Below are 21,478 nucleotides of genomic sequence, written 5' to 3'. Positions count from 1 at the left end.
GATCAATAAAGAGCACCATCCTGCTTTAGAGGGTTTGTTTATGTTCAGCAGTGAAGTGGATCATTGGGCTTCAGTGCCGCTGTTGTGGGCATATTTTTATAATCGCTCTCATTCTGCCATCGAACCGCCCTAACTGTTAAGAAGTGGCACTCTTTTGAGTTTTGTTTGTGTGTGTGTTGTGTATCGGGGGCTGGGGGGGTTGTTGATAAAGAACCGCAACTGGCAGTGTCCTTGTATTTCTGATTGGTCCAACAATAGGAGTCCGCAATTGTTCCACTTTTGTCAACACACACACGCACACGCACACACACACACACACACACAATACATATGTCATACATAGAGAGACAACTGAAGAGAGAGAAACAGAGGACCAAATGAGGTTGCCTCCATTTGTGATGGAGATAGAGAAAGGTGAAGGCCTCCACACAGAGACAAAGAGAGGGATATATTGGCAGGCAGCAGTGGTGCTTGTTTAGCTGGTTTTGACACATCCAACACACAGTTCCTTATGTAGCTCTCCTTTGGCCCTGTTGTGTCTGTATGAACACACAGAGATGCACTATGTAAATCTAATGGAAAAACAACTCTCAACTCAAGCAAAGCCAATGACAGAGGTACAACCAAAGTATAACCCTACCCATCAGCCAGTACAGAGGTGGTCCTCCACATGCTTGTCCAGAATACCAGAAGGAAGAGTGGAGGGAAGAGGGGGAATAGAGCTTTGTCTTTCCTTTGTTGTTTAGGCATCTGGCGTTGAAAGACAGGGAATGTATCAAATGTGTGGATATAAGGATAAGATTAATGGGCTGTGAAGGTGAGCTAGTGGGTGTTTGTGAGTAGTGTGTGTTCTATTGTGTGCTTAATACACACCTGCCTATTAGCACGTCTGAGTTAAGTCCCCATGTACTCCACCAAAGAGCCGGAATGACCCCCCTACACACACACACACACACACACACACACACACACACACACACACAAACACACACACACACACACACACACACACACAAACACAAACATACACACACATACAAGGCTATCAGTTTGAGAACCTTGAAGAAATCCTTTCCTCTCCCTCCCTTTCTCTGAGCTTCTTCTGTTGGGAGCTACTGCACCACTGGCTCTGTGCCCAGAGAGATGGAGAGAGAGAGAGAGAAGGGGGATGGAGAGACAGAGAGAGAGACCACCTGCTGCTCATTATATGCACATATTTGACTGCTGCAGCGATACATGAACACTTGTCATTACAATAAAGCATTTTGGAATTTGAATATGACTTCCTCTTTGCTAATATAATCAGGCAGCCTTCCAAAACTGTATCAGCGCTTGTTTGCCAACTGTAGTGTTTGTTTGTCCTGCAGAGAGAACACAGAGAGAGAGACGATAGATAGAGAGGGCAGAGAGAGAAGAGAGAGAGGACAGGGAGAGAAAGGGGAAGAGCGAGGGCAGGAAGAGAGGTAGAGGGAGGGAGAGGAAGCCACAGAGAGAGAGCCAAAGAGAGAAAAAGACGGAGAAAGAGTGTTGATAAATGTGTTGCGATACTGTATATTGATGTTTGTGGTGGATGGAGACAGGGGACTCTTCTGTTGTTTCACAAAACACAAAACTCTGGAAGTAATTTACAGTAGCCTTATCAGTTCCCCTAACACCACAGGCTAGACTGGTACGCCTGTCCTTAGACAACACCTGTTACCAGGAAATGACTGAGTGGTGTTGTGTCATTCTGTCTGGATTTAGTTTCAGAGAGAATGTTTTTAATGATGTTATACCAGATACATCACCACCACTGGGCCCAGAGGATGGAGGATTTAGTTACAGACAGACATAGACAGTTTAGATACTGTACTGTACATGGTTCAGCTGTTGTAGTGGTGGCTAGTGGCTGGAGGGACGGAAACGTTGAGAGGGAATGGGAACAGACTCTGGTGAGTTCCATCCTTCAGCCCCAAGGTTCCTCTTCCTCTCTCTCTCGCTGTCTAGACAAGGTAATCCCTGTGAAGGAGAAAAAGACAGAGAGAGACAGAGAGAGAGAGAAGTAAATTGCCCTAGCCCCTGAGCCTGGAGATGGGTGGGGTGGCAGGGGTCTGTTTGTGGTGGGCTGAAGAAAGAAAACGATAGTCTGGCTCTTCCAGTGGTCTGTAGCTGGTGGGAAAGTGTTGGGACACAGAATAATAAACCCATAATAGATAATATCACGTAATAATAAAATATTGTCTCAATAGGGCCTGAGTACAAGGACCACACAACTTAGGAACATAAATACAGCATTTTACACACATACATGTGTAAGACAGTATGTTTCCTTTATGACCTTTGTTTGATTTAATGTCTACATTGTGTTTGTGGAGTAACTGAATCTCGCCGCCTCCCCTCCATCCGTTGTTTAGTTTTTCAGGGAGGTGAAGGATAAGGACATTTTCTCAATTTCATGCTGATTTGCTGCATTTTAGCCCGTGGTTGAAGTCAATAGTGTGTTCAGTCAGCCACGGAGTCGGGAGGTTCAGACTCAGGGTTGGGTTTAGAGTTTCATTCAATCTCTGCTTCCTTCTAATAGGCTGTTCCACTGCCTCTGTTTAATGATTTTATGTAATTAGTGAAACTGAATATACACACCTCTCTCTCTCTCTCTCTCTCTCTCTCTCTCTCTCTCTCTCTCTCTCTCTCTCTCTCTCTCTCTCTCTCTCTCTCTCTCTCTCTCTCTCTCTCTCTCTCTCTCTCTCTCTCTCTCTCTCTCTCTCTCTCTCTCTCTATCTCTATACTTATCATTAACCCTTTAACAGACAGCTGAACTGGGTGGTTGAGCTAATTTTGACAACCGATTTTAAATTAAATTAAACATATGAATATTGTTTGGCATAATTATCATCTCAACCAATGCCTTTTATGTGACTTTCATTATCGGACTCACATCTTTTTTTAAACACCCATTCAAAGATGGTTGAAAACCAGAAAGTGTGAATGTGAGCAAAACCAAACCTCATTTATCACACGTTTTGTGCTAATTGTGTATAACATTTTAAATTACAAGGTTGTACAATTTTGTTGACCGATAAAACATCACTTAAGAATGATTAAATTACTAATATCTTGTTGTTTTACAATTTTAAGAACTCTGGAAAAATATGCTCTTCCAGGAGGTTGAGTTGCCCATTAAAGGAATGCTATTAAGTCAAAGCTAGTGATAATGGACAATAGAGAAACTTTGTTACTCTAAGCATATAAACTGTAAACGCATTAATTTACATGAATTTGAATATTCAAATTTTGACACACAAATGTATCATATTTGATTAATATTTGATATCAGTCATCATTTAACTAGGACTATCTTCCATTATAAGTAAATGAAGCAGGCATAATATAAATTAATGTATAATTATTTTGATTATTTAAAAAGTCTATGCAAATTCCAATGCAAAATTAGTTTACTCTAATTAGGCAACTCAACTCAATCTACTGTATCAAAGTTAAAGTCATGCAAACAAAAATTATTCATGTATGGCCTATATTGAGGCTAAATACACATTTTGCAGGAAAAATCAGATATTTTTTTTATTGGTGTGCCACTTAAAGGGTTAACATGACTCTAAACAGGACTTGGTGATATGGGTCATTTCATTTTGCATTCTCTGAATACTGTATTGTATTTGTAATGAATAGAATGAGAGTGTTTATTTGCCTTGTATCTGTGGCCATTGCACAAGACCTTATAGGCCTGTCCATTAAATTGTCTTATACTCTCCATGTACTTATATATTTGTATTAGAGCTTTTGGGTTTTGACCAGATACTCTATATTCTATAAGTGCAGTGGTGGAAAAAGTACTTGAGTAAAAGTAAAGATACCTTAATAGAAAATAACTCAAGTTAAAGTGAAAGTCACCCAGTAAAATCCTACTTGAGTAAAAGTCTAAAAGTATTTGGTTTTAAATATACTTAAGTATCAAAAGTAAATGTTATTGCTAAAATATACTTAAGTATCAAAAGTAAAAGGTAAAGTATAAATAATTTCAAATTCCTTATATTAAGCAAACCAGACGACACCATTTTCTTGTTTTTTTAATTTACAGATAGCTAGGGGCACGCTTCAACACTCAGACATCATTTACAAACGAAGCATGTGTTTAGTGAGTCCGCCAGATCAGAGGCAGTAGGGATGACCAGGGATGTTCTTTTGATAAGTGTGTGAAATAGACAATTTTCCTGTCCTGCTAAGCATTCAAAATGTAACGAGTACTTTTGGGTGTCAGGGAAAATGTATGGAGTAAAAAGTAAAAAAAAATTTTAGGAATGTAGTGAAGTAAAAGTAAAAGTCGTCAAAAATATAAATAATAAAGTAAAGTACAGATACCCAAAAAAACTACTTAAGTAGTACTTTCAAGTATTTTTACTTAAGTACTTTACACCACTGTATAAGTGTAAATGCGCTTTACAGTATACTAGCTTGTTCTCCTCTCTCCGACAGAGACGTTGAGACGGCAACGTGAAGCCCATCTCATTCTCTCCTCTATTTCCACCCTGTTCCTTTAGAAAGGTTGTGACATTATCAGAGCTATTTCTCCAAACATAATTTACGGGTAAAGTCCACAGAAAGACAGACAGGCAGATGATGTATGCAAGCGTGAAGAGACAACATCAAACAGCTCAAGTGCAAAATACCACACTGCTGTATTCATAACCTTTTCGTAGAATAAGCACGGTATCCACCACCATGCATAAAGGGTCATTCACATATGATAATGTGAACCATGTATTAGTAGTATTAACAATATGTTCCAGTCATAACTATGCATGAATTACATATCCTCTCTCTCTCTCTCTCTCTCTCTCTCTCTCTCTCTCTCTCTCTCTCTCTCTCTCTCTCTCTCTCTCTTTCTCTAAAGTGAGGTTTGATGACTGTATGGAGAATGAGGGAGTGGTCTTTCAGAGCGGTGACCCCAGGTTCAGCGTTGGGACCGATGGTTCCATCTACACCCAGAGAGAGGTGGCAGGCCTGACCGGACCGGTCCAGTTCACGGTCACTGCCAGTGGTCCACACACACACGTGTGGGAGACCACGGTCAAACTGGCCCTGATGGGGCAACACACACCCTCACCACCAGGCAATCAGGTAAGAATATCATTCTGTTCTTAGATGTGTGCGCACACATACGTACGTAAGTGCATACTCATGTCACACACACACACTCTCACATACCTTTGAAACATACAGTGGGGAGAACAAGTATTTGATACACTGCCGATTTTGCAGGTTTTCCTACTTACAAAGCATGTAGAGGTCTGTAATTTTTATCATAGGTACACTTCAACGGTGAGAGACGGAATCTAAAACAAAAATCCAGAAAATCACATTGTATGATTTTTAAGTAATTAATTTGCATGTTATTGCATGACAAAAGTATTTGATACATCAGAAAAGCAGAACTTAATATTTGGTACAGAAACCTTTGTTTGCAATTACAGAGATCATACGTTTCCTGTAGGTCTTGACCAGGTTTGCACACACTACAGCAGGGATTTTGGCCCACTCCTCCATACAGACCTTCTCCAGATCCTTCAGGTTTCGGGGCTGTCGCTGGGCAATACGGACTTTCAGCTCCCTCCAAAGATTTTCTATTGGGTTCAGGTCTGGAGACTGGCTAGGCCACTCCAGGACCTTGAGATGCTTCTTACGGAGCCACTCCTTAGTTGCCCTGGCTGTGTGTTTCGGGTCGTTGTCATGCTGGAAGACCCAGCCACGACCCATCTTCAATGTTCTTACTGAGGGAAGGAGGTTGTTGGCCAAGATCTCGCGATACATGGCCCCATCCATCCTCCCCTCAATACGGTGCAGTCGTCCTGTCCCCTTTGCAGAAAAGCATCCCCAAAGAATGATGTTTCCACCTCCATGCTTCACGGTTGGGATGGTGTTCTTGGGGTTGTACTCATCCTTCTTCTTCCTCCAAACACGGCGAGTGGAGTTTAGACCAAAAAGCTCTATTTTTGTCTCATCAGACCACATGACCTTCTCCCATTCCTCCTCTGGATCATCCAGATGGTCATTGGCAAATTTCAGACGGGCCTGGACATGCGCTGGCTTGAGCAGGGGGACATTGCGTGCGCTGCAGGATTTTAATCTATGATGGCGTAGTGTGTTACTAATGGTTTTCTTTGAGACTGTGGTCCCAGCTCTCTTAAGGTCATTGACCAGGTCCTGCCGTGTAGTTCTGGGCTGATCCCTCACCTTCCTCATGATCATTGATGCCCCACGAGGTGAGATCTTGCATGGAGCCCCCAGACCGAGGGTGATTGACCGTCATCTTGAACTTCTTCAATTTTCTAATAATTGCGCCAACAGTTGTTGCCTTCTCACCAAGCTGCTTGCCTATTGTCCTGTAGCCCATCCCAGCCTTGTGCAGGTCTACAATTTTATCCCTGATGTCCTTACACAGCTCTCTGGTCTTGGCCATTGTGGAGAGGTTGGAGTCTGTTTGATTGAGTGTGTGGACAGGTGTCTTTTATACAAGTAACGAGTTCAAACAGGTGCAGTTAATACAGGTAATGAGTGGAGAACAGGAGGGCTTCTTAAAGAAAAACTAACTGGTCTGTGAGAGCCGGAATTCTTACTGGTTGGTAGGTGATCAAATACTTATGTCATGCAATAAAATGCAAATTAATTACTTAAAAATCATACAATGTGATTTTCTGGATTTTTGTTTTAGATTCCGTCTCTCACAGTTGAAGTGTACCTATGATAAAAATTACGGACCTCTACATGCTTTGTAAGTAGGAAAACCTGCAAAATCGGCAGTGTATCAAATACTTGTTCTCCCCACTGTATATCCTCAAAGTACTCCAGAACCCTACCTAGAAAACCACCAACTCCCATCCTCAAGTGTCAGTCAGCGATCAGCCCAGTGTGATCTCCCTTACTCCCTTCTGGTGGGGTCAGGATAGCAACTAACAGCTGAGTGATACGATCTCACCTGTAAGCTGTTATTGGAAAAAATACCTCTGTCTGTCTGTCTGTCTGTCCCTCCCTGTCCCCGGTTGCCTCTGGCTGGCTTTCCCTGACAGTGTAAAAGACCAGGTAGACTACAGAGCTCTGACTACAGCGCGTCGTCTCATCTCATGTGATAGTCAATGCCAGCCTAGAGGAGAGCAGCAGCGCTGCTAATGTTAACCACATTCAGTAACAACAACACACACTATAATGGGCCTGTACCCATAGAAGGCGTCCAGCCACACAGATCAAATCCAGCAGAGACGGAGAGAGTGCTTACAGCCTTAAATATCTGACAGCACTCACACTTGGTCTCAATTAGTCTGTAAAAGAGCCAGGGGGGCACAGGTAGGAGTGGTGCAATGCATTGTGGGATTGAATCTCCTCTGGAAATAATATCTTGGGTTGTAGGGGATGACTGTGTGTTCCTGGGTCAAGGGACTTGTGTGATACATTGTTAAGAATACCCCACACCCAAAAAAAATACTTATAGTCTAGCTGGCCCCTCCCGGATTTTGTTTTAAACGCTCTACAACAAAGCTTTCTTATTGTCCAGCAAGCTTTCTCTGCCCTTAACCTTGTTCTGAACACCAATGCTCCTTATAGGACACATCACTGCACTCTATACTCCTCTGTATACTGGCCATCTCTGTATACCCGACGCAAGACCCACTGGTTGATGCTTATTTATAAAACCCTCTTAGGCCTTACTCCTCCTATCTGAGATACCTACTGCAACTCTCTTTCCTCTACATACAGCACCCATTCTGTCATTCACATTCTGTTAAAGGTCCCCAAAGCACACACATCCCTGGGTCGCTCCTCTTTTCAGTTCGCTGCAGCTAGCGACTGGTAAGAGCTACAAAAAAACACTCAAACTGGACAGCTTTATCTCCATCTCTATGTTCAAAGACACAATCATGGACACTCTTACTGACACTTTGTGTGATGTATCTCTACCTTTTTGCCCTTTGTGCTGTTTTCTGTGCCTAACAATGTTTGTACCATGTTTGTGCTGCTGCCGGGTTGTATTGCTGCCATGTTGTGTTGTTGTCTTAGGTCTCTCTTTATGTAGTGTTGTGGTGTCTCTCTTGTCGTGATGTGTGTTTTGTCCTACATTTTTATTTTTAATCCCAGACCCCGTCCCAACAGGAGGCCTTTTGCCTCTTGGTAGGCCGTCATTGTAAATAAGAATTTGTTCTTAATTGACTTGCCTAGTTAAATAAAGGTTAAATACATTTTTTAAAAGACTGAAAGAATGTGTGTTCTGTTTAAGTGTATCTGTGTATGTTTGTTTGCATGGTGCCTGTCTGTCCAGTGTGTGAATGCATGTTTCATTGTCTCGGAGGGTGTTTCTTAATGTGTGTTATGTATTGGTGCCCATGAACAATGTATATGTTTCTCTGTATTAGCCCCACTCTGCATAAACATGGCTACCCAGTGTCGTGACGTGACTTTAATTATTGTGATGACTATTATTTATTGAATAATTCCCTACTATGTTTAATTGTTACTAGATTAAATTAATCATGTAACAATTAACTAATTAGGAATTTGGGGCATCACGGGAAAAGTTGTTTAATGAGTTATTGTTTCCCGAATTAACTATAAAGATATCTAGATACAGTTGAAGTCGGAAGTTTACATACACCTTAGCCAAATACATTTAAACTCAGTTCACAATTCCTGACATTTAATCCTAGTAAAAATTCCCTCTCTTAGGTCAGTTAGGATCACCACTTTATTTTAAGAATGTGAAATGTCAGAATAATAGTAGAGAAAATGATTTATTCCCAGTGGGTCAGAAGATTACATACACTCAATTAGTATTTCGTAGCATTGTCTTTAAATTGTTTAACTTGGGTCAAACGTTTCGGGTAGCCTTCCACAAGCACCCCACAGTAAGTTGGGTGAATTTTGGCCCATTGCTCCTGACAGAGCTGGTGTAACTGAGTCAGGTTTGTAGGCCTCCTTGCTCGCACACGCTTTTTCAGATCTGCTCACAAATGTTCTATAGGATTGAGGTCAGGGCTTTGTGATGGCCACTCCAATACCTTGACTTTGTTGTCCTTAAGCCATTTTTCCACAACTTTGGAAGTATGCTTGGGGTCATTGTCCATTTGGAAGACCCATTTGCGACCAAGCTTTAACTTCCTGACTGTTGTCTTGAGATGTTGCTTCAATATATCCACATAATTTTCCTTCCTCATGATGCCATCTATTTTGTGAAGTGCACCAGTCCCTCCTGCAGCAAAGCACCCCCACAGCATGATGCTGCCACCCCCGTGCTTCACGGTTGGGATGGTGTTCTTCGGCTTGCAAGCAACCCCCTTTTTCCTCCAAACATAACGATGGTCATTATGGCCAAACAGTTCTATTTTTGTTTCATCAGACCAGAGGACATTTCTCCAAAAAGTACGATCTTTGTCCCCATGTGCAGTTGCAAACCGAAGTCTGGAATTTTTATGGTGGTTTTGGAGCAGTGGCTTCTTCCTTGCTGAGCGGCCTTTCAGGTTATGTCGATATAGGACTCGTTTTACTGTGGATATAGTTAATTTTGTACCTGTTTCCTCCAGCATCTTCACAAGGTCCTTTGCTGTTGTTCTGGGATTGATTTGCACTTTTCGCACCAAAGTACGTTCATCTCTAGGAGACAGAACGCGTCTCCTTCCTGAGCAGTATGATGGCTGTGTGGTCCCATGGTGTTTATAGTTGCGTACTATTGTTTGTACAGATGAACGTGGTACCTTCAGGCATTTGGAAATTGCTCCCAAGGATGAACCAGACTGAGTTCTTGGCTGATTTCTTTTGATTTTCCCATGATGTCAAGCAAAGAGGCACTGAGTTTGAAGGTAGGCCTTGAAATACATCCACATGTACACCTCCAATTGACTTAAATAATGTCAGTTAGCCTATCAGAGGCTTCTAAAGCCATGACTTCATCTTCTGGAATTTTCCAAGCTGTTTAAAGGCACCGTCAACTTAGTGTATGTAAACTTCTGACCCACTGGAATTGTGATACAGTGAATTATAAGTGAAATAATCTCTCTGTAAACAATTGTTGGAAAAATTACTTGTGTCATGCACAAAGTAGATGTCCTAACCGACTTGCCAAAACTATAGTTTGTTAACAAGAAATTTGTGGAGTGGTTGAAAAATGAGTTTTAATGACTCCAACCTGAGTGTATGTAAACTTCCGACTTCAACTGTATCTCTTATCATTTAACAGTCATGTATTAATAATTTACCTCATATCAGTGTCATTGTGAAAGTCGTAGACTCTTTAAGTCTGCTCGAACCCGGGTCTTACTGATCTCTATTTTTTTTCAATTTTTTTTTTGTCATTTAGCAGACGCTCTTATCCAGAGCGACTTACATGAGCAATTAGGGTTAAGTGCCTTGCTCAAGGGCACATCGACAGATTTTTCATCTAGTCGGCTCGGGGATTAGAACCAACGACCTTTCGGTTACTGGCACAACGCGCTTAACCACTAAGCTACCTGCCGCCCTAAATTGATTTAATTATTTATTTACTAACTAATAAAAAATGATAACACAAGATACAAACACGTACATGGTATAGGAAGGGATTAGAAAGTCAATACAATGAAAATGTGTCCCCAGCGGTCTAACACAATATGACACTTGTTACAAAAGATGGCGAGTTAAAGAGAGATAGAGAGAAAACATTTGGATACACATGGACCTACGCTCACAGTAATCCTAATATTTTTCTCCGAACTGCCTCCCGTTTGGGAAGAAAAGCAATGCATGTATTTACATGTTGGAGGTCTTCGTCGTGTATCTCTGTTGGACCCAGGCCTTCATGGGAAGGGGTCGATTGGGCCTTCTCTTTCGGATGGCCTTTTAGATGTAAGGCTCAGATTGTCCACAAGTGGTCACAATGTCCTTCTTCTTAGTTGTCTGTTTACTTTCACTCGTTCTGGAAGTGGTCTTCTGAGGACGGCTAATCAGCCGTGTCGATGATCCCCTGTGGGGTGATGAGAGCAGTGTAGTAGATGATGGTTTGAAGAGAGTAACAGGATGGTCCCACTTAAATTCACCTTCTTAGAGACAGTACTTGGAACAGCTACTCAGCCGTAACATTGATTGTTAGTGGAGGCAACTTTATCGTCTTCACCTCGTGTTGATTTTCAGGGTCAGGACCAATATGGACAAAAGCTGCAGCTTGAGGTCCGTCTAGTCTGATAATTATTTTTTCAATCTTTTATGAACTCTAGTAAAGAGGGGCATTTCCGTCATACGCTCTCCGCTCTCTGAGCTCCCTCGGGCGTGGCTAGTTACTAGGCAAAGGTATTATCATCATTATGATTTTGTTAGAAAGCTAAAATCACATTCCTATCTTCACGAAAACATTGTCTTCCTCCTTGATATTTTCTACACAAGGTAAAGGATGTAATCCTGATATACACAGTGTAAAAGCTCTTCAAGTTACAATGTTTTCATTATAATGCCTTTATACCATTTCTAATGACATTACAAAATATACATTAATTTTCCATATTCCATTTCTCATCATTCCTAACGTTTGGATGTTGAAATATATTTTCCCAATGTTCATTTTTGGAAGTTTTTGGGCGGCAAAAAGTATCTGAAACAAAGGACATTCCTTTCACCTTACTAGAGGGCCAGAGATAGATTCTCCTCCTCTCTAATTTATGGTAGTATTAAGGTGTCAAGACCGGCACATGAGCGACCAATAATTGCCAAATTTGATTTCTTTAAGGATAAAGTAATGGTTAAAAGGCTAGGTAAAATACTTGCTGGCACGAAAATAGGCATGAATGATCAGTTCCCGAGGGAGATTGCAGAACGGCGCAAAGTTTTGTACTCAATCTTAAAGGAAAATAAATTAAAAGGTAAACGTTTTACTCTCGTAGTCGATAAACTGTATATTGACAACCAAATGTTCCGCGACACAAGGACTACTCCATGGCTATTCTGAAAGTTCTAATAGAGGAGTCGAATAATGGAACACCCAATACTAGCCATGGTAAGGATTGTAATAATAAAGCACATTTCTAGTATTTAAAGTATTTTATAAAGGGATAAGATGGTATTACAAGAAAGGATAACAAGCAAAATAATCTTCAAATATAACTAATTAGAACACAAGGACTCAATCAACATAGTGGAGATAAAAACATAGCAAACAGAAGACATAGAAGGCACAGTATGTGGGTATGTGTGGATGTATTGTGATGGAAGGTGTTGTGTGTGTTTTTGTGTTTGGAAAAGTGTGGTTTAAGTGACTGAGAAAGGAAATGGTTGCATATCCCAGAACCAATGTGTGTCTGTGAGCAGGGGTCGTGAGAGAGAGAGCTTTCAATTTTATGCAGATGAGGGTGAGGGATATACATTTTAAAATAAAGTATACATCTAATCTATTTTTTTATTGTCCTATCATGATGGAACGGTCCCCAACCCTATATCCTAGACACCCACCTGAGCGACCCATACACCAAAGAGAAGTCCCCATCTGTTTTATAGCCCTGCTGTAAGTTGCTTATATGCGGCCAAAACAGAAAGATAAATGCGGTCAGAGACCTACTAGAGCAGCACCACCCCCTCAAGATTCTGAGCCTGCCTGGCAGGGTTGGTCCTACAAAGCCAGAGCCCCCTGATGGGAGAGCATAATATACAAAGAAATTCTCAAAGCTGCTAATGAGAACCTTGACAACCTTGTACCTAGCCGGTGGGGTACCCCCACCCAGGTAGTGGCAGTGCTGGCAACACTGGCTGCAGTAACCCATGGGGAGGGGGTCACACTCGGACAATCAGAGAGGGGGCATATAGGATTGCAATATTTACTTGGAGCTAACCCTGCAGATAGCACTACTGGGTGATCTGAAAAGTCATAGTCAATCGATCAATAATATAATAATATTTATAGCAAAAATGTTTATTTTCAATTTACAATCTGTAGAAACAATGAGAATAGAAGTGTTCAGAACTTTTGTGAAACATCACAGTACAGTTGAAAATATATGGCAAATTGAAATCCAATATTGATGGTGTTAAGAGATAGATGGGAGGTGTTGAATGGAGATGAAGGATGGGACTAATAACAACAACTAATAACAACAAGATAACTAATGTAAAGCATACTGTGTCCATAATAAGTATATACAGTGGGGAAAATAAGTATTTAGTCAGCCACCAATTGTGCAAGTTCTCCCACTTAAAAAGATGAGAGAGGCCTGTAATTTTCATCATAGGTACACGTCAACTATGACAGACAAATTGAGATTTTTTTTCTCCAGAAAATCGCATTGTAGGATTTTTAATGAATTTATTTGCAAATTATGGTGGAAAATAAGTATTTGGTCACCTACAAACAAGCAAGATTTCTGGCTCTCACAGACCTGTAACTTCTTCTTTAAGAGGCTCCTCTGTCCTCCACTCGTTACCTGTATTAATGGCATCTGTTTGAACTTGTTATCAGTATAAAAGACACCTGTCCACAACCTCAAACAGTCACACTCCAAACTCCACTATGGCCAAGACCAAAGAGCTGTCAAAGGACACCAGAAGCAAAATTGTAGACCTGCACCAGGCTGGGAAGACTGAATCTGCAATAGGTAAGCAGCTTGGTTTGAAGAAATCAACTGTGGGAGCAATTATTAGGAAATGGAAGACATACAAGACCACTGATAATCTCCCTCGATCTGGGGCTCCACGCGAAGATCTCACCCGTGGGGTGAAAATGATCACAAGAACGGTGAGCAAAAATCCCAGAACCACACGGGGGGACCTAGTGAATGACCTGCAGAGAGCTGGGACCAAAGTAACAAAGCCTACCATCAGTAACACACTACGCCGCCAGGGACTCAAATCCTGCAGTGCCAGACGTGTCCCCCTGCTTAAGCCAGTACATGTCCAGGCCCATCTGAAGTTTGCTAGAATGCATTTGGATGATCCAGAAGAAGATTGGGAGAATGTCATATGGTCAGATGAAACCAAAATAGAACTTTTTGGTAAAAACTCAACTCGTCGTGTTTGGAGGACAAAGAATGCTCAGTTGCATCCAAAGAACACCATACCTACTGTGAAGCATGGGGGTGGAAACATCATGCTTTGGGGCTGTTTTTCTGCAAAGGGACCAGGACGACTGATCAGTGTAAAGGAAAGAATGAATGGGACCATGTATCGTGAGATTTTGAGTGAAAACCTCCTTCCATCAGCAAGGGCATTGAAGATTAAACGTGGCTGGGTCATTCAGCATGACAATGATCCCAAACACACCACCCGGGCAACGAAGGAGTGGCTTCGTAAGAAGCATTTCAAGGTCCTGGAGTGGCCTAGCCAGTCTCCAGATCTCAACCCCATAGAAAATCTTTGGAGGGAGTTGAAAGTTTGTGTTGCCCAGCGACAGCCCCAAAACATCACTGCTCTAGAGGAGATCTGCATGGAGGAATGGGCCAAAATACCAGCAACAGTGTGTGAAAACCTTGTGAAGACTTACAGAAAACGTTTGACCTGTGTCATTGCCAACAAAGGGTATATAACAAAGTATTGAGAAACTTTTGTTATTGACCAAATACTTATTTTCCACCATAATTTGCAAATAAATTCATAAAAAACCCTACAATGTGATCTTTTGGATTTTTTTTTCTCAATTTGTCTGTCATAGTTGACGTGTACCTATGATGAAAATTACAGGCCTCTCTCATATTTTTAAGTGGGAGAACTTGCACAATTGTTGGCTGACTAAATACTTTTTTTCCCCACTGTAGGTTATAGGTTGAGCGCTTTTGTGAAAGAGCACAGTTAGAAAGATATGGCATATAGAAGCAAACCGGATGGACATCATAAAAATTATTGGAGAGCTTGAGGGAAGAGGAAGTTCAGGAGTAAAAACAATAGAACAAAATATAATTCTTGTAAAATTGACTGTGTCCATCAAATGTATATAGTATGTATAAGCTGGAAGTACAGGCCTAAGCGTTGTTGTTCACTAGTTTACTCCAATTAGGGAAGGGGTGGTGGGGTTGGAAAGTAATAAAGGGAAATAAAAAATAAAACATAAAAAGAAGCTGGGGATGCTGTGGATGGGTCACCTGATGGGGTTTTGGAATCTATTGCCAGTTTTCCGAAAATCGGGATTGCTTCCGTCCCAAAGGTGATCCTAGCATAAGACCTCAATAAGAATAAGAACAAGGATCATGGTACTCCCGAGTGGCGCAGTGGTCTAAGGCACTGCATTGCAGTGCTAGCTGTGCCACTAGAGATCCTGGTTCGAATCCAGGCTCTGTCGTAGCCGGCCGCGACCGGGAGACCCATGGGGCGGCACGCAATTGGCCCAGCGTCGTCCAGGGTAGGGGAGGGAATGGCCGGCAGGGATGTAGCTCAGTTGGTAGAGCATGGCGTTTGCAACGCCAGGGTTGTGGGTTTGATTCCCACAGGGGGTATGAAAAAATAAAAAATAATGTATGCACTAACTGTAAGTAGCTCTGGATAAGAGCGTCTGCTAAATGACTAAAATGTAAATGTAACATTCAGGATACTGTCCGGCACTGTCCAAGAGTGGGTGACAGACCAATCTTTTGGCTTATAGCCAATCGGGTCAACTAAAAGTGCCTCATTCAGTACGCTAAGATCAACAGTCATCGGTCCCTCGTACTGAATTTGGTTTTGAATAGCTGGTGGTAACTCAAGGGAACGTTTAGCAAAAGCGTCAGGCATTTCAATATCTGTGTCTATCCTGTCGTCAGGAAGTTGGTATAGGGCTAGGTCGTCTATGTGGATAATCGCCCCCTCTGGTACCTTAACAAAAATTGTCTGATTGGGGAGGTTCAATTGGGTGGTTGAGTCATGGCGTTCGTAAGTCATAATGGCGGACGTGAATGGGGTGTTAATCAGCCATTGATTCCCTACCACTTCCACTTGCGTGGTGGTGACTTCACCTCTTGCTGTTAGTTTGGCTCTACAGCGTTCTTCACTGGTGATAGGCTTAAAGCCACAAAGGCGCTCAGTGTTATCCCTGTTGAAGGGTTTGCTAGGACACAAGTAGTGGACGTCTTTGGTTACACATTAACAGGTTAGGGGTGAGATAGAAATCTGGATTGTGTTCCTGATAAGCTATGACTGGAGGTGTGATGATTTTCACATGGGTGTTGTTGTGCCAAAATCCTACGCTTAGAACTGTTTTTTTAACCTATAGATATTCTCCAGTTCAACAACCGGCAGAGAAAATCCTCCAACAACAATCGAACCAATTGGACATGGGCATAGTCATGGTTCATGACCTCTACTAGTTTGCCTACCGTCAGGAGGGTTTTGTTCAGGAGAGTAGCGTGTGTGTTTACCACCAGAATAGTGTCCTGGAGAGACCTTCCCACATGCTGCAACCTGAGTGCCTGTGATTGCATCTGTTGCTGGATAAGTGGCATCTCTTCAATAATCTCCCTAACATTTATTTTCACCATGGCTAGACTGACTGCGTTGACGGCAGTGGTACCTAGAGCAAATAGTGACCCTACGGCTGCACCTATTAAGAGTAGCACCCAGAGGAATCGTTTTTCTCGCCTGGGCTCTGCTAGTTCTGACTGGGTGACTGTGAACTTTTGGAGTTGGGCCAACACGTGGGCAGTGTCTAGCTGAGCATGCTTAACTGCCTGGGTGGTCCAGTCAGCCCCAGCCCAACTCATATGTGCCACAGGGGAAATGTGTTGGCGTACACTCGCTGCGTGTGTACTCTGCAGTTGATTATAAGGAGTCCTGGATCATCACGGAGAATGATTCCCGTAGGGAGTCCACTCGTGAGTACATTTGCTGGATTGGTTTTGACCAGGGCGCAGAGTGTCAGGGTCATCCAAAAACGCATAATTAGAGATATTGTTTGATTATTTCAGTTGTGTTTTGTTTTTGTTTGTTTGAAAGAAAAAAGTTTTGACAACAAATTTAGCTGATTTTCCTATTTTGAACAGCACACACAGGACAATATCAACAATGACAACGAAATGTGTGTCTTGTAGCTGGGAAGAGAAGAAAATATGTTAGGTGCAATGTACTGACCTCCGGGAAGGGATCAGCTGAGGATACTTAAGAATTTTGTTAGTACCTCTGATTGGCTAGGTTTCTATCTATTCGGGGCTGGCTTGCACCCCAACTTGATTTGGTTCCTGTGCACCCACTTGAACCTGATGTTCTGTTGACCTTTGCTGATTCTGATTTGATAAGCAACAGGTGACAGCTTTAACAAAATCTCATGTGGCCCTGTCCGGTGGGGCAGGAACTTTTTTGCAACGCCCATGGGTTTGGTGTATACGTAGGGGGCTGATGTGAAGTCGGTTTCGTCTTCACAGCAGCGTTGACACACCGCCAAAGCCTCACCCAAAGGCAGGTTTTTCGCTTTTGCGTAGTTGACAACCACATCATGGCTTTGCAGCGTCATGAGCCAAGCCACTGTCCTGCTATTGTGTACAGCACCCTCACGGATTCTTTGGCTTTTCAGAAAAGTTACCGGCTGGTGACATGTTTCTATGACCACCTTTTGTCCGCCGACATAAGAGGTGAAGTGCTTGACCGCCCAGACTGTCGACAGCAGCGCTTTTTCGCAGTCTGAGTACTTGTGTTCAGCAGGGTTGAGTGTTTTGCTCGCGTAAGCAACCACACGTCTGTCTTGGTCGTATATCTGGTACAACCCAGCACTAAAGCAGTGCTCTGAGAAACCTACTTCCAAAAATAATGTCTTGTCTTTGTTGGGGTAGACCAGGCAAGGTGCTGAACAAAGCAGATCTTTCAAGGAAGTCACAGCTTCATCGTGAGTGGGATCCCAAACGAACGGAGTGTGTTTCTGAAGAAGACGGGTCAAAGTCGGCATAATCTTCGATGAATTGACAGGAGTAATTACATACTCCCAAGAAGCTGCGTACCTCATGAAGGTTTGCAGGTGTTTTGATGTTGCGGACTGCTTGGATTCTGCTAGATTGTGGCAGGATGCCCTCAGCACCCACCAGAAGTCCAACATAGTTGACCTTGGTCCTGCACCATTGTCCTTTCATGATAGCCAGCTTAGCCCCTGCCATTCCTAGTTGGTTAAGAACGTGGTCCATCTCATTGAGGTGATGTGACCAAGTCTCGCTCCTCATGAGATCATCGCCCACATAGATTATCATTCCCCTGGTGGCTGCATCTGGCATTGCCTTGTGCAGGAAGATGTTGAACTTTGCGGGGGAGTTCGAATACCTGAACGATTGAACGTGAAGAACTTGTTAGAGAAAGAGAAAGCCAACTTGTGTTGGTCTCGAGTGTCGACTGTCATGGTCCAGAAACCATTCGCCACGTCGACAGTGGAGAAGTATTTAGCGTTTATCACCTTTGGCAACTCTTGGTCGAGCTGTGTCATAGGCCAACGAGACAACGGAACCAGCTTGTTGAGTTGTCTATAGTCAATGGTAAGACGCCATTTACCCGTTGGTTTCAAAACAGGCCACACGGGAGCACTGTACATACTGTTACAATCCCTGATTATCTGTTTAGCTAAAATTGAGTCGATAATCTCTTGTACCGCCAAGTACGCTACAAGCGGAATTTTGTATTGTCTCACAAACGTAGGAGCTGCTCCGGGTGCCGTAGGAATACGCACCACATGAATACCCGTAACCCCGCAATCCAGCTAGTCTGTCGACCAGATCTCTCTGTGTTTGTTAAATAAGTCCCTCAACTGATGTATTTCAGTGTCATTGACAAGTGCATCTGCCTCCGTCAGTAGCTGTAATACCTGTGCATGGAAACCAGAATATGGTTCAGCAGCATTGTACAGGTCTTCATCAGGTGGTGAATGCTTGTCAATGGTGGGGGAATCATTAGCAGTTACGTCATCAGTGTGTATTTCACGTGCAGAAGAAGACGCTGTATTATCCTCCATGACGGGATGTTGTCAAAATCGACATCCAGCCTGAACGTTGATGTGTCGTCCAGTGGCAATACGGGATTTATTGCGATTGCCTTTGATGGACAAGTAAAAAGCGTCCCTTCCTCACCAAATAGGTCTTGGGAGGACGTAAGAGGCCCAATCATGGGAACAACAAGTTCAAAATCATGGAATGAGTAATCAATCAATGTTTCGAGTGTGCCGAGGAATGGAGATATTCACTTGAGTCAGATTCTACACCAAGAGGTAAGTGGATCTAGCGTTTAGCTCCAACAGTGGGTTACCATTGATAGTTAGCCCCAATTAGAATAATTGCGACGAGGGTTGGAAGAACGCAGTGGTGCCTTCCATCTTGGTTCAGTCTTATAGAAACCTTGCCAAAGACCAAAGAACTTGGTATATGGTATCGAGTTTAACACCCAATCTCACCAAAATGTCCGCTCCCACATAGACTGTATGCGGGAGGTTCACAACAACCAGTAAGTAGTGAAATACTTCCTTGTTTCCAAAGCGGATCGATAGCGCACATACCCCTAAAGCGGTGAGTGTCGTCTGGGGAGTCGTTCCCAGTGGGAATCTGAACGTTTTCGGGAACCAGGGGGTGGCAGTTAGCCGCTTTTCAGATTTTTCGGACCAGGTTGCCAGTATGGCATCCTCAACCATTGTGCCGTTTAGGCACACACCGCCTATCAGTGGAGGGCGGTATGTATCAGCTGGTGATTCACCCAAGCTACATAGGAAAACCTCATGTTCGGTTAGTTTCCGAGTTGAACTAGTCACCCTGTCATCTGCCACAAATGGCGGACTCATTACCAAGATCACTGGGGGGATGTCAGTTGACAACGCCGATCCGTCATCGGCGCATAACTTATTGCATTAGCCTTTGATGAAGGCGGTGGTGTCAGCAGAGTTATTGCGATTTGTCATCAGATTTGGTTGGATTTCCAATCCATCAATGGTACCAAACGGTCTATTAAATCCATCCCAATCAGCATCTGCTTGGTGTCAATGCTATTCACATACACAGCGTGGACAAGTGACACGCTTTCGAAGTTCAGTTTTAGTAGGATACGCTTGGTAAGAGGCGAGGTAGCCTGAGTGAAACCTCTAAGTTTAGTGTCGCATCGTTCTGTTTTTAACCAACGTTTCACTGGGTCCACTGCCCAGTTCATCCAGCAAAGTTTGAGATATGAGGGAAATAGTCTAACCCGAATCTATCAGTGCATCACAGGTCAAACAGTCCTCTAAGACAGCTTTGAGGTATGGCCTGTTCAAGTGGGTTGGCAGAACGGAGTGGTGAGTTATCTGTGTCGATTTTTAAGACAGATTGCTGTACTTCGTGACCCAGCGGCTGATTCCTCTCCCATTCTATCGGAATGGGAGAGAAATCAGCGGTTGCAACGCTGCTTACCTTGTGCGTCGCAACATCTATATTATGGTCTCAAGAGAAAGCCCACATGGGCTTGTGTCTAGATCGAGTGGGCCCTGGACTGGGATTTGAGGGAGGGTGGGCGGGGTTAAGGTGAACGCTTCCGACCTCGCAAATGGTGTTAATTTCGGGGGACCCATTCTCCGGCAATTTCACGCCTAGTCATGGTGACTTATTGTAACTGTATGGTAAATGTTTGTGAATATAAGACCCAAATGGCACAGTGTGTGAAAGAACAACAAATCATAATCCACTTCAGCAACTGGTAAGAAAGGCGGTTTAATATTACATTTGATCATAGGGATCTGATGTACAGTATGTAGGGAGGAGATGATGGTAGCTACAGGGGGAATGGGAGGGGAAGAAAGATATGTTTGTTTCTATACTCTCTGATAGCGGTGAACACGATTGGCTGTTAATTAGAAAGTGATGGCTCTGAGCGAATCAGAGTGATGCGTCTGGAGGTATGGCAGGGTTATGTGTATTTTCTACGTATTTATGAGTAGAACATAAATAGTTTGTGTGCACAGATGTCCTCTGTAGCTCAATTGGTAGAGCATGGCGCTTGTAACGCCAGGGTAGTAGGTTCGATCCCCGGGACCACCCATACGTAAAAATGTATGCGCACATGACTGTAAGTCACTTTGGATAAAAGTGACTGCTAAATGGCATATTATTATTATTATCTTTTCCCCGTTTCTCTTTTTTTTTTGTTGCTGCAGTACATCTCTTCTCAGAGCTTCTAGAGAGCTTTGGGTTATGTTTTGGCCGTCATCTAACCCTTTGATACTCTTGTTACGCGTGTTACCCTTGTTCCCTGACCATTTGTGAGGGTTAGAGGCAGAAACGTAGCAGGCCAGATCGACCTCTGCGGGGCCTGTTTGGTTTGGGATGTTCTTTGTAGCTATCGTTACTGCGGTGGTCATCGGTGTGGTATGTACCTGGTGCGTCATCTTTTTCCACTACTGTCCCTGATACCGCACCCTCCATCTGGAGTGATTGCACCCCCCCCAATCTTGAAAACCGAGGTGTCCAGGCTTTTAGCCCGGCCCGCTTTGGATGCATCAAAAGCTGTGCTCGCAAGCTCTCGGAGTGCCGAGATTGGCAAACCAACGTGGGCAGTAGGTCCCAAGTAGTTAATGAAGTTGGGATACACGTTTGAC

The 21,478-nt window shown here is 43.1% G+C and overlaps 1 protein-coding gene across 1 annotated transcript in view; it reads left to right on the top strand.

Annotated features, from left to right (window-relative positions):
* Window positions 1-21,478, top strand: part of LOC121538544 (cadherin-4-like) — a 434,400-nt gene that overhangs the window by 303,348 nt on the left and 109,574 nt on the right. Inside the window, exon 4 of the mRNA XM_041846665.2 lies at window positions 4,889-5,115. Coding sequence (XP_041702599.1) covers window positions 4,889-5,115 — 227 coding nt within the window. The remainder of the gene's footprint in view (window positions 1-4,888; window positions 5,116-21,478) is intronic.

The sequence above is a fragment of the Coregonus clupeaformis genome, chromosome 24 (genome assembly GCF_020615455.1).
Source record: "Coregonus clupeaformis isolate EN_2021a chromosome 24, ASM2061545v1, whole genome shotgun sequence".
In the NCBI taxonomy this organism is placed as follows: domain Eukaryota; kingdom Metazoa; phylum Chordata; class Actinopteri; order Salmoniformes; family Salmonidae; genus Coregonus; species Coregonus clupeaformis.
This window is presented reverse-complemented; position numbering and strand designations above follow the sequence as displayed.